This window comes from Hyla sarda, chromosome 5, assembly GCF_029499605.1.
Source record: "Hyla sarda isolate aHylSar1 chromosome 5, aHylSar1.hap1, whole genome shotgun sequence".
Classification (NCBI taxonomy): Eukaryota; Metazoa; Chordata; class Amphibia; order Anura; family Hylidae; genus Hyla; species Hyla sarda.
In genome coordinates this window covers 233,304,154-233,317,315 of record NC_079193.1, presented here as the reverse complement: position 1 = coordinate 233,317,315, position 13,162 = coordinate 233,304,154, and the positions used below count along the sequence as shown (strand labels likewise).

General features: G+C 40.0%; 1 protein-coding gene across 2 annotated transcripts; it reads left to right on the top strand.

Annotated features, from left to right (window-relative positions):
* Positions 1-318: 318 nt before the first annotated feature.
* PRL (prolactin) lies at positions 319-12,920 on the top strand. 2 transcript variants are annotated; one of them, XM_056518501.1, is made up of 6 exons: positions 319-426; positions 5,796-5,934; positions 6,438-6,619; positions 8,699-8,806; positions 12,289-12,468; positions 12,570-12,920. In XM_056518501.1, exons 2-6 carry the CDS (start codon positions 5,892-5,894, stop codon positions 12,759-12,761), a joined length of 705 nt encoding a protein of 234 aa, XP_056374476.1. In that variant the 5' UTR covers positions 319-426; positions 5,796-5,891; the 3' UTR covers positions 12,762-12,920. The 2 variants fall into 2 exon arrangements, with proteins under 2 accessions (XP_056374476.1, XP_056374477.1); XM_056518502.1 differs by lacking the exon at positions 5,796-5,934 and having other exon boundaries at positions 327-426.
* Positions 12,921-13,162: the final 242 nt, after the last annotated feature.

Sequence of the window (13,162 nt, the reverse complement as noted above, 5' to 3'; positions counted from 1 at the left end):
TATATAAATTGGTTATTGTCATAATCTTATGGTCCTACAGAATAAAGATAATGGGGGAGATTTATCAAAACCTGTGCAGAGGAAAATAACCCAGTTGCCCATAGCAACCAATCAAATCACTTCTTTCATTTTGCAGAGGCCTTGTTAAAAATGAAAGAAGCTAGCTGATTGATTGCTATGGGCAACTGGGCAACTTTTTCTCTGGACAGGTTTTGATAAATCTCCCCCAATGGGATTTTTCCTGGAAAGTGCACTGTGTAGAAATTGAGCCCCAAACTTACAAAATGGTGGGGATTTGTTTTTTTTTTGTTTCTGTTTTTTTATTCACCCACAAATAATTTTTTTTGTTTCACCCTAAATTTGGTGGTAATATCATTGATGTAATTACAAGTACAATTGGAGGCACAAAAAACAAGCCCTCATATGGTAAGTGGAAAATTAAATGTGTTATGGCTTTTAGTAAGCAAGGAGGTAAAACATAAGTGCAGAAATAAAAAAATCCTTGCATCCTTAACCCCTTAAGGACCCAGCCCATTTTCTCCTTAAGAACCAGGGCCTTTTTTTTACACATCTGACCACTGTCATTTTAAGTACTGTATTTATCGGGGTATACCACGCACCGGCCTATAACACGCACCCTCATTTTACCAAGGATATTTGGGTAAAAAAAGTTTTTTATACCCAAATATCCATGGTAAAATGAGGGTGCGTGTGTGTGCATGTATACCCCGATACATCACCAGGAAAGGCAGGGGGAGAGAGGCCGTCGCTGCCCGCTTCTCTCACCCTGCCTTTCCTGGGGTCTAGAGCCCTGCTGCCGGCCCTTCTCTCCCCCTGGCTATCGGCGCCGCTGCCCGTTCTGTCCCCCTGACTATCGGTGCCGGCGCCCCATTGCCGGCTCCGATAGCCAGGGGGAGAGAAGCGGCGCCGACAGCCAGGGGGAGAGAAGGGGCAGCGGCACCCATTGCCGGCGCCGCTGCCCCGTTGCCTCCCCCCATCCCCGGTGGCATAATTACCTGGGTCGGGTCCGCGCTACTGCAGGCCTCCGGCGCGCGTCCCCTGCGTCGTTGCTATGCACGGTGCACGCTAGCAACGATGCCAGGGACGCACGCCGGAGGCCTGCAGCAGCGCGGACCCGACCCAGGTAATTATGCCACCGGGGATGGGGAGAGGCAATGGGTGCCGCTGCCCTTTCTCTCCCCCTGGCTATCGGCGCCGGCAATGGGGCGCCGGCACCGATAGTCAGGGGGAAAGAACGGGCAGCGGCGCCGATAGCCAGGGGGAGAGAAGGGCCGGCAGCAGCGCTCTAGACCCCAGGAAAGGCAGGGGGAGAGAAGCGGGCAGCGACGGCCTCTCTCCCCCTGCCTTTCCTGGGGGCGTATAACACGCACATAGACTTTATGCTAAAAATTTTAGCCTAAAAAGTGCGTGTTATACGCTGATATTTATTAACTCTAGGATGCTTTTAGTTTTCATTTTGATTCGGTGATTGTTTTTTCGTGACATATTCTACTTTATGGAAGTGGTAAATTTTTGTCGATACTTGCATCATTTCTTGAAAATTTTTCATTTTTTTTACTTCGAAGCTCTCTGCTTTTAAGAAAAATAGACATATGAAATAAATTATATATTAATCTGCATATACAATATGTCTACTTTATGTTTGCATCATAAAGTTGACAAGTTTTTACTTTTGGAAGACATCAGAGGGCTTCAAAGTTCAGCAGCAATTTTCCAATATTTCAGAAAATGTTCAAAATAAAAAAATTTCAGTGACCAGTTCAGTTTTGAAGTGGATTTGAAGGGCCTTCCTATTAGAAATACCCCATAAATGACCCTGTTATAAAAACTGCACCCCTCAAAGTATTCAAAATGACATTCAGAAAGTTTGTTTACCCTTTTGGTGTTTCACCGGAATAGCAGCAAAGTGAAGCAGAAAATTCAAAATTTTCATTTTTTACACTCGCATGTTCTTGTTGACCCAGTTTTTGAATTTTTACAAAGCATAAAAGGAGAGAAATCTTCCTAAAATTTGTAACCCAATTTCTCTCGAGTAAGGAAATAACTCATATGTGTATGTCAAGTGCTCTGTCGGTGCACTAGAGGGTTCAGAAGGGAAGGAGCAACAATGGATTTTGGAGAGTGAGTTTTTCTGAAATGGTTTTTGGGGGGCATGTCACATTTAGGAAGCCCTAATGGTGCCAGAACAGCAAAAAAAAAAACTCACATGGCATACTATTTTGGAAACTACACCCCTCAAGGAACGTAACAAGGGGTACAGTGAGCCTTAACACCCCACAGATATAAATAAATTTTTTTCACAAAAATGCATTTTTTCCACAAATTTTCCATTTTTACTAAGGGTAATGGGAGGAAATGTCCCCCACAATTTGTAATTCCATCTCTGCTGAGTATGGAAATACCCCATGTGTGGACATCAAGTGCACTGCGGGCATACTACAATGCTCAGAAGAGAAGGATTCACATTTGACTTTTGGAAAGCAAATTTTGCTGATATAGTTTTTGTGGAAATCTTGCAGAAAAGCAACCTCCCACCCCCATATGGCATACTATTTTGGAAACTACACCCCTCAAGGAACGTAACAAGGCCTTAACACCCCACAGGTGTTTGACGACTTTTCGTTAAAGTCGGATGTGTAAAGAGAAAAAAAAATTCACTAAAATGCAGTTTCCCCCCCCCCTCCCAAATTTTACATTTTTACAAGGGGTAATAGGAGAAAATGCCACCAAAATTTGTATCCACATTTCTTCTTTAGGCCTCAAATGTACATGGTGCGCTCTCTCTCCTGAGCCTTGTTGTGCGTCCACAGAGCATTTTACGCCTGGGGTATTTCCATACTCAGGAGAAATTGTGTTACAAATTTTGGGGGCAACACCAGCATGTTACTGTAAAATTTAAAATTTTTAGGCTGGTGTAGACCCCAACTTTTCCTTTTCATAAGGGGTAAAAGGGGAAAAAGAACCCCAAAATGTGTAACGCAATTGCTCCCGAGTATGGAGATACCCCATATGTGGCCCTAAACTGTTTCCTTGAAATACGACAGGGCTCCAAAGTGAGAGAGCACCATGCTCATTTGAGGACTAAATTAGGGATTGCATAGTGGTGGACATAGGGGTATTCTATGCCAGTGATTCCCAAACTGGGTGCCTCCAGCTGTTGCTAAACTCCCAGCATGCCTGGACAGTCAGTGGCTGTCCGGCAATGCTGGGAATTGTTGTTTTGCAACGGCTGGGGGCTCTGTTTGGAACCACTGCCGTATGATAAGTTTTTCATTTTTATTGAGGGGGACAGTGTAAGCGGGTGCACCCTTTATTTTGTGGGCAGGGTTTACGGTGAGTTTCCTGCTAGGAGTTTGCGCTGCGGCGGAAAATTTGCCGCTTCTTAAACTTGAAGCAGGAAATTCACTGTAAACCCGCCCATATGAATGTACCCTGTACATTCACATGGGGGGGGGGGGACCTCCAGCTGTTGCAAAATTAAAACTCCCAGCATGCACTGACATACCCTGCATGCTGCGAGTTGTACTTTTGCAACAGCAGGCACACTGGTTGGAAAACCTTCAGTTAGGTTCTGTTACCTAACTCAGTATTTTCCCACCAGTGTGCCTCCAGCTGTTACAAAACTACAACTCTCAGCATGTACTGATCGCTGAAGGGCATGCTGGTAGTGATAGTTACGCAACTGCTGGAGGTATGCACGCAACTCTCAGCATGTGAGAGAGCCGTTAGCTGTTCGTGCATGCTGGGAGTTGTAGTTTTGCAAGATTTAGGGGGCCACGGTTAAGAAACCACCTCACAGTGATCTCCAAACTGTGGCACTCCAGATGTTGCAAAACTACAAATCCCAGCATTCCCAGACAGCAAACTACTGTGTGGGCATGTTGGGAGTTGTAGTTTTGCAAGATCTAGAGGGCCACAGTTTAGAGACCACTGCACAGTGATCTCCAAACTGTGGCCCTCCAGCTGTTGCAAAACAACAAATCCCAGCATGCCCAAACAGCTGTCTGGGCATGCTGGGAGTTGTAGTTTTGCAACATCTGGAGGGCTACAGTTTAGAGACCACTGTAGCCCTCCAGATGTTGAAAAACTACAACTCACTGGCTTCCGTACTCTGCAGCACGCCGCACTAGGGAGAGGCTTGCTGCCTGCCACCGCCACTGGTTAGGGACCTCCACCGCCGCCGCTGGTCACACTACAGTTCCCCTGTTTTTCCCTGACTACTGTGGGTGGGCAGAACAGGGGAACCGAACTTTAACCTCCCCCCGCCCCTGACCAACCAATAGAAGGAATAGGAGGGGTGGCACCCCTGCTACCTCACTCCTATCCCTTCAGGGGGATCGGGGGTGTCTTGGACATCCCCAAGCCCCCTTATTTTCTGGGTCACCGGGTCACCAGAGACCGGTATGACCCGGAATCGCTGCAGATTTCCGACATGCTCAGCGATCACCGACATGGGGGTTTGCATGGGGTACCTGCTGAACGATTTCAGCAGGCATTCCGGTCCAAATGGGTGTCCATTCTCCGCTCTCAACTGATTAAACGCTATACTGCCCCTACCAGCACTACTACTGCAAGAGGCAGGAGCAGCAGCAGCGGTATCTTCATGTTGGAGTACATAATGAAAAAGTTTTTACATCAAGTATTCCAATCTAACACAAATTGTCATCAAAGGAATGTACACCACCACCTGAACAACAAGGTTAATACATACCTAAGATGTGCCCTTTCTCTGACAAACATGGGATCTCAGACCCCATTGACTTCTGGGTTACCATATTAGACCAATGGCCTGAACTTTCCCAGTTTTCCATGGGTGTTCTGTCTTCCCCCCCCCCCCCCCCAGTGTAGCATAAAGAGAGAATGTATAGCATGGCAGGCATCATTGCCACCCCTAAGCAAACAAGATGGTATGCCAGCAATGTGGAAAAACTAGCGTTTGTTAAAATGAATCAGGGATGGGTCAGTGAGGAATTTTAACTTCCTGTGCCAGATGCCACTTATTAGAAAGTACTACCACCAGCCTTGTTATACACTGATTATTACAAGTCCCATCACTCGACGACCACCCCCTCTGCTGTCTACTACAACTACCTCTATTATTGCCTGCTATCCGCTTGCAACGGCATCCACTAATCCACCACTACCTGCTGTCTGCTGGTTACTACAACTACTTCAAGTTAAACTTCCTTAGTAATTAAACTCTAAAGGCTATTATTCAGTTATCAAAAGATATCACTTCTGTTCTGATGGAACCCTAAATCTATGACAGACACATTTTCAAATAGATGCCAACAAATTCCAGTGGATTCTAATCGTTTTAATGGGGTTATAATGGGGCCTGTCACACTTTTGTTTGGCTTTACAACATTTGTTAGCTATTATTAGAGTAAAAAAGGGATGATACCCTGACAGAATGGGAATATACTGTCTACTGGTCTTGATAAGGGCTTGGATCTGAATCCCCTATGATTTCTATGTGGACAAGACCTGTACTCCATGGTGAACAATACGTGTGTATATGGCTAAATGTGTGTAAAAGTGGAATATTTTAGGTCACCCGAGGGGGTGGATGTATATATATATTTTTTTATCAGTGATCTAACGAATTATTTTGCTGCCTTGATCCTGCAAACGTCACATTGGAACATTGAGTCCCTTTTCTGACACCCAGCACATATGTTTTCCAAGTTAAATAAATGTAGTGTGCTATTTTTCATAAAACATTTGTGAATATGAATGAAGAGATAAGTACTTTTGATGTTTGTGATTATAAGTAGAGGAGATGCATGAATTCATCAATGGTGGCCAGGTGTATATATACTGCAAATGTTCATGATGGAGACAGTGCACCATCCCTGCCTTAGTGAAAGATGTTCACCGTCATGGCTGATCCGATGGGTACATCACTTAAAGGTAATGGTATTTATTTTTCCTATTTCCATTGTATAGACTGTTTTCATAGTAACTGTATATTAAAACAGTGTGCACTAAAATGTATAATTCCATAGTTGACATTTTCATTTACTTTGAAACAGTTTAAAAAGGGGCTATCATGATCACAGGTTAAAATTCTATTTGATCTATGTTCAGCATATAAGCTTTTCAAACCCAAGCTTTAATGTGCTTTTTTAATTTTAAGACATATTTCTAAAACACTTTTTATCAATAATGGCAGCTGTTGCTGAGCCTTGTACATAAGACTTAGGTATGTAAATATCTGGGACTTTGCTTAGTAAATAAATAAATCAATATTTTAAGATAAATTCATAAAAATTATTCATGTTGGGAAAAAAAGCAGAATGTCAAGTTCACTGTAAGGTAAATTAATTTTCTTTGCTACTTCAAAGTTTTGGGATTCTTTAGTTTCTTGGCTTGTTCAATAATTATGTAATTACATTCTGTTTTTTTTTGTTAAGGTGTAATGCTAATAATATTAGTAGGCTCTAGTATCATACTAGAAAGAAACCAGGTCATCTCACAACCGATATGTCCAAATGGGGGGCCAAACTGCCAAATCTCCACTGGAGCGCTCTTCGACCGAGCTGTAAAACTTTCCCATTACATCCATTCGCTTTCTTCTGACATGTTCAACGAATTTGTAAGTATAGCACTTAAATAAGCATTTTGCACATTTTCATATAAAAATCTGGAGTGAAATTGTTAAAATTTGCTAAAATCTGTCAAATCTTCTAGGGAAATTTAATTTACTTTTAACATTTCTGTCATTTACCATAATGTTTAGACATGTCACAGAGATGTGTAAAAAGTTTTGATTTGTTGGGATCTGAGCATTCAGACCTCCACTGATCATCAGAATGAGCAGAGAAAAGCGTGCAATTCAGCGCTTCACTTCTCAGATAACAGTGATCTCTATCCAGGTACACAAGACAGCCTTAATAGACTTATAAGAGAGCCCATCTAGTGCAACTGGGAGGTGATCACTGTGAACGGGGGAGTGAAATACTAAAGCGCAAGTTCCCTGCTCGTTCTAATGATTGGTGAGGGTCTAAACATCTAGACACTGGTCAATCAAAATGATTGATACAGTGATCCCTCAACTTACAATTCCCTCAGGTTGCAATATTTTCAACATACAATGGCCTTTTTTGGACCATTGTAACTTGAAAGTATACTTAACTTACAATGCTACAGACAAACTGCAAAAGGTGTCAAAGGCTGGAAGAACTGACCAATCAGAAAGGGAATCTCTGGTAAAACCTCTGTATTATTGAAATGCAAGTATTACATGTTCTATACTACTTTTTACCTGTGCCACAGTTAGCTGCTACTTTGGACACCAGGTGAGGGTGGCTCCCTTTTACTTTTTTGGAACACTGTGTGTACTTTAGAGGACCCTGAAGAAGCTCCTGTCCTCCACATAGACACGGATTTACAGCTTCCAGCAACTCTTTCTTCCTTTTATATATGAGGACTTGCTTTATCTGTATCAGTTATCTACTTATTTTTCTTCCTATTTTTGGATGACATTTTGGGGCTTCAGAGCCAATAACTTGCTTTCCATAAAGTTATGATCTCAACAGACAATGGTCATCCTGGGACTAATATTGTAACGAGGGACCACTGTATGACAGAAATGTGATATATGACAGGGATAATTAAAGTTATCCACCAAAAGATTATATAAAAACATTTAAAGCAAAACTGATGCATTGTTAGATTTTTCATTAGGCACAAGAGACTTGTGCATATTAGGTGCCCTAAAAAGGACCTGGGATAGGTGATATATATCATGGAGTTTATTGCTATGGTGTTCTTTTTGTCCCATTTCCCTCTCAAGCCCTGCATAAGAAATGATGCAGTGTTTCAGCTTTTGCAATTGTCTATATTTAACCCCTTAACAGTTTTTTGTTTTTTTTACTTTTGCACTTAAATTTTTTTCCTCCTCACCTTCTAATAATCATAACACTTTACATTTTCCACCTACAGACCCATATGAGGCTTGTTATTTTTTGCCCCACCGATTGTATTTTGTAGTGACATCAATTATTTCACCACAAAATCTACGGTGAAATAAAAAATATATATTTGTGAGGCAAAATTGAAAAATAAACAAAACATTTGTAACTTTTGGGGTCTATTTTTATATGGTTCACCTTTTTGTGAAAAATGACTTAGTATCTTATCTTGTAGGTCCATATGATTACAATGAATTTGCATACATTTTATTTTATTTTACTAATGTTAAATGCTAATGCTCATGCCAAACATTCTCTCGATCACCAATGTCCAGCATTAGTTGCAGGTCCTGGTTGCTAATAGCAACCCGGACCCACATGGTATGAGCTCTTTTCATGCAGCGGGATCCGTCAATGGATGTAAATGTACATCCATTGTTGCTAAAGGGTTAAAGGAAATATTTACATTTGACATTAAGAGTATTTATACTGGGGCATATTTTAATATTTTTTTTTACTAATCTGGCAAACAAGCTGAGATTTCAAGCTTAATCCTTTTTGAACTAAATTTGTTTTACATTGTACATGGCCACCCATTTATCTGCTTGTATAGGGAAGCTGCATACGAATTCATCTTCATTTCAAATATCATTAGAATTTAACTCTTTTATTATCATATAACATGTTTAAAGTTATACATCCTAGCTAGGTTTTCCAATTTATTTATTTATTCATTCATTCATTCATTCATTCATGGACAGGATGAAAGATTTACCCCTGGTCGTAGGTTTCTAGCAAAATCTGGAACAAGTTGCCATACTTCTTCACTAAATACCCCTGAAGACAAAGAACAAGCACAGCAAATACAAGTAAGATTCATCACTTTCCTATATGCTTATTTCCTTATATTAAAGCAAAGCTCCACTGCTGAAACCACTTTAGTGTGTACACTGAGGAATTGACGATAACTATCCAGTAATGTTCTTATCAGAAAAGCTACCATCAGCTGCAGGAGCATAATTATTACCGTATTCTCTATAATAGACTACAGGCAAATGCTTATTTTATTACTACAAGTGAACTGAAAAGACAGCAAAAAAAAAAAAACCTTCTGATACTTTGTTTAACCCCTTACATTTTCACCTTAAAGGGGTATCCCGGTGGAATATTTTTTTTTATCAACTGGTGCCAGAAAGTTATACAGATTTGTAAATTACTTCTATTAAAAAGTCTTAATCCTTCCAGTACTTATTAGCTGCTGAATACTACAGAGGGATTTTTTTATTTTTGGAACACAGAGCTCTCTGCTGACATCATGACCACAGTGCTCTCTGCTGACACCTCTGTCCATTTTAAGAACTGTCCAGAGTAGGAGAAAATCCCCATAGCAAACATATGCGGCTCTGGACAGTTTCTAAAATGGACAGAAATGTCAGCAGAGAGCACTGTGGTCATGATGTTAACTGAGAGCACTGTGTTCCAAAAAGAAAAGAATTTCCTCTCTAGTATTCAGTAGCTTATAAGTACTGGAATGATTAAGATTTTTTTAATAGAAGTTATTTACAAATCTGTTTAACTTTCTGGCACCAATTGAATAAAAAAGAAAAAAGTTTTCCACCGGAGTACCAAAGTAGATCGCAGATCGGATGACCAGGGTGCAGATGAGGACCCTCCTGTCGTCCAGTAAGCTAATAGGAATATTGCAATTCTGTCAGGATAGTTTTACTTTCACTTTAGATGCCACAATCAACTTTGATTGCGATTTCTAAAGGATTGGTGCAGGGAATTGGCGGCGGTGCCCGGCATTTACCCTGGGTCCTGACTTCTGATAGCAGTCGTACAGGTACGCCCTGAGGAGAAGGACTCGGGAACAGGGGTGTACCTGTGTGCCCTGAGTCCTTAACTGGTTAAAGGAAAACATATTTTTACTGAAAATGACTACATGTTGTAGATGATGTTAAACATTTTTCAAAATTCAGTTCCTGCATAGCATTATGTTAACTCTTTATAAAGTCCTATTAAGCATGCTGAACAAGGGACAGATATGGCTAGTCACCATAAACTTGTATGACAGTTAATGGTTTTTCTGGGACATAATATTGATGGTTAATTAATTTTGGATTGGTGCAAGAGCAACTTCAATAGAAAAGCAAGGTGTAGGCTATTGCCCCATAACATATGAGGGTGTCACACCTAGTGACAAAACATGTTAAGGGGGGTGGGTCACTGCAATAGAGTTTTTAAGTGAGCACCAACACCATACCTAGGCATACACAGCAGGTGTGCCTGGTGAACATTTCATTTAGTATGCTTACAAAGCAACAAACAATATTTAGTGGATTGGTGTAGAATGTGCTAGGTTTTTAACCTACTCTTTAAATGTTGTTACTCACCATTTAACAATTTGAATTAAAAGTTAAGTTTTATTCATTTATAGTGAGGGATAAAAGTGGACATTTCTACTTGGTAGGACAGCTGAGCCCCTTTCTTTAGGTTGGTAGGATCAAACACAACCACGTGCAGATAGAGAGGGCTCTGTCTGTGCTACAATGCTGGTACACCACAGTCCTTAATTTTGCTGACTGGTGGTTAGTACTTACCGCTTATTATTATGTAAATAAAAATGTTTTACAATCTGAGGTCATATAAGGAAGTAGTGCGCTGCTGCATTGTGCAGGGTGACTAGTCTTTACACGAAGACAGACCATCTTAAATAAAGGTTGCGCATAATTAAAATACATCCATTAATGCAAATAAGAAACTGGGCTAAACATAAAAATATAAAAACATGAAATAAATTAATACATTTGGATATCTAAGCCTTGTGATAACTTAAGTCTCTGTCCTTTTACAGTTGAGTGTGTAGAATTGTTTCACCAAAATCTGAACTATTGGCAAGTATGATCTATTGAAATGTTCAGCAATTAATACATTGTAGGAAGTACATAAAGCAGCCGGACTCTCTACTTCTGTAGGTACAGAAAGGTAGAAAGCAGGAATGCTTACTGAAGTGTGCACTATCCCTGAACATCAATAATAGGGCATGTAGACAGGGCTATCTACCACAACAAGCTCAGACAAAAATAACATACCCATGTGGGTTTAACTCATGATTTGTAGATTGATCGTTTCTTTTATTCCAAGATGTTTTATACTTTACAAAGAAGAAGGACAAAGCATGTTATATGCAGAGCAGATATCTTCACACACACATCAGAACTCCCAACCCTGGACGGAGGAGAAATATAAAGTGTGGGATATTGGTAGAGCACATTGGGTTCTGCAATTCATAGATAGATAGATAGATATATTCCAAGAAGAGAAGCACAACCTTTAAACGTAACTCTGTGGAAGGTGCACGCTGTAAGGGATCCAGGGTTAGTGGTTCCACTCTCATATAGAAGTCCAGAAAACAGCAGCACACAAAAGAGGTCTTGTGAAAAAAATGTGGTTTATTCCATATCCAGTGCACAAAAATGGAGCAACGTTTCCACAGCCTCTCGCTGCCTTTCCCGAGCTTGAGAACGGCAGTGAGAGGCTGCGGAAACGTTGCTCAGTTTTTGTGCACTGGATATGGAATAAACCACATTTTTTTCACAAGACCTCTTTGGTGTGCTGCGGTTTTCTGGACTGCTAGATAGATAGATAGATAGATAGATCTAGGCAGCCGCACAGCAATAAGTTTAATCCTGGTGCTAGCCAAAGGACCTTAGCTAAAATCCATAAAATTAGAAAAAGAAAAAACTAAGTACTTTAGACTTGATGCAATAAAATTTAGGTGCTACTGTATATTCATCCATACGTGTAATGTTTCTCTACTACTCCAGTGCAGCCAAAACATCTCACAATTAAACTGTAGGTGAATTAAAGATCCCCATTATTTCTGTTATGTCTAACTTGCTATCTTAACATTATTAACATGGTAGGGAAGAGTCTAGTAGGATAAAGCCTTCACTCATGCCCAACAACAAGCATACATAAATATATTCTTAGCAAGAACATACCAAAGAGCCGCAAAACACTATCCTTCTGCTCTTTCCTCTGGGATCCAGTACAGTCAATTGGACACTCAAATATGGCCTCTTTCATTATCTCTACTGTGACTAAGTTTCCCTCACCACTGAGACTCTTGTAAGGGTATAGTTTGGAACCTTTCAGATGCCAGGCTACAATGATCTTTTATATACCAGGCATAGACATTGTTTTATATCTAAATATTATCTGTAGTTTTTGTTGTGTTGATCTATAATGATATTCATGATGATTGTGATGTTGATGATAATGAAAAATATAAGTAATTTAAAACAGCTAAATTATATATATTTATCAATTTTATATTGACATGATGAAGCACGAAGACCTGTTGAGCTTAGTGTTGAAAGTTCTGAGATCCTGGAATGATCCCTTGCTTCATATGGTTTCTGAAGTTCAAGGTATACGAGAAGCACCAGACACCATTCTCTGGAAAGCTGTAGAGATAGAAGAACAAACCAAACGTCTCCTTGAAGGGATGGAAAGAATTGTTGGAAGGGTAAGCCTCACAGACTATGATTATAAAAATGACAGCTCACGTCAATGAAATGAAAATACTAGACATGAGTAATAACTCTTCAATCCAAATTCTGTTCCTAGATTCATCCAGGTGATTTAGAAAATGAAGTTTACTCTCTATGGCCAGGTCCACCAGCTGCAGTACCAGGAGATGAAAATTCACGGCTCTACGCTTTTTACAACCTTCTTCATTGCCTGCGTAGGGATTCACATAAAATTGATAATTATTTGAAGCTTTTAAAATGTCGTCTCATACATGATGGTAACTGTTAAGCTAGCGGCACATATCTGTACTTTATAAGGAAACTGAAAGAAAATGTGATCCTATCTAAACAGCAAAATTGACAGGTGACTCTTACAGATGCTTCTTTTTTTTCTTTTAGATTTAATCTTAAAAATCTGTAAATCTGTTTATTTGCATCAATAACCCATAATAAAACAACTGCAAACCCATATTTTTATTCTTTTTTATTATTATTATTATTATTATTATTATTATTATTTTAACTAATTAGCTGGTTTCTTTATATCTTTTTCACTTCAAGGGAATCTGTCAGCAGGGGAGCCCATGCTTACCTACTGGTGTCTGTAAATAGTACTGGTGATGTTGATCACAATTCTACCTTTCTAATGTTCCTCCATTATTTTATATGTTTGTTAGAGGAGTTATCTTG

What these genes read in the sequence shown, in the direction of transcription:
- PRL (XM_056518501.1), top strand. Translation starts at nt 5,892, where the DNA reads ATGTTCACCGTCATGGCTGATCCGATGGGTACATCACTTAAAG. An exon ending in CTGACATGTTCAACGAATTT is followed by an intron (nt 6,620 to 8,698) that starts GTAAGTATAGCA and finishes ATTCATGGACAG; the next exon opens with GATGAAAGATTTACCCCTGG. An exon ending in AACAAGCACAGCAAATACAA is followed by an intron (nt 8,807 to 12,288) that starts GTAAGATTCATC and finishes GACATGATGAAG; the next exon opens with CACGAAGACCTGTTGAGCTT.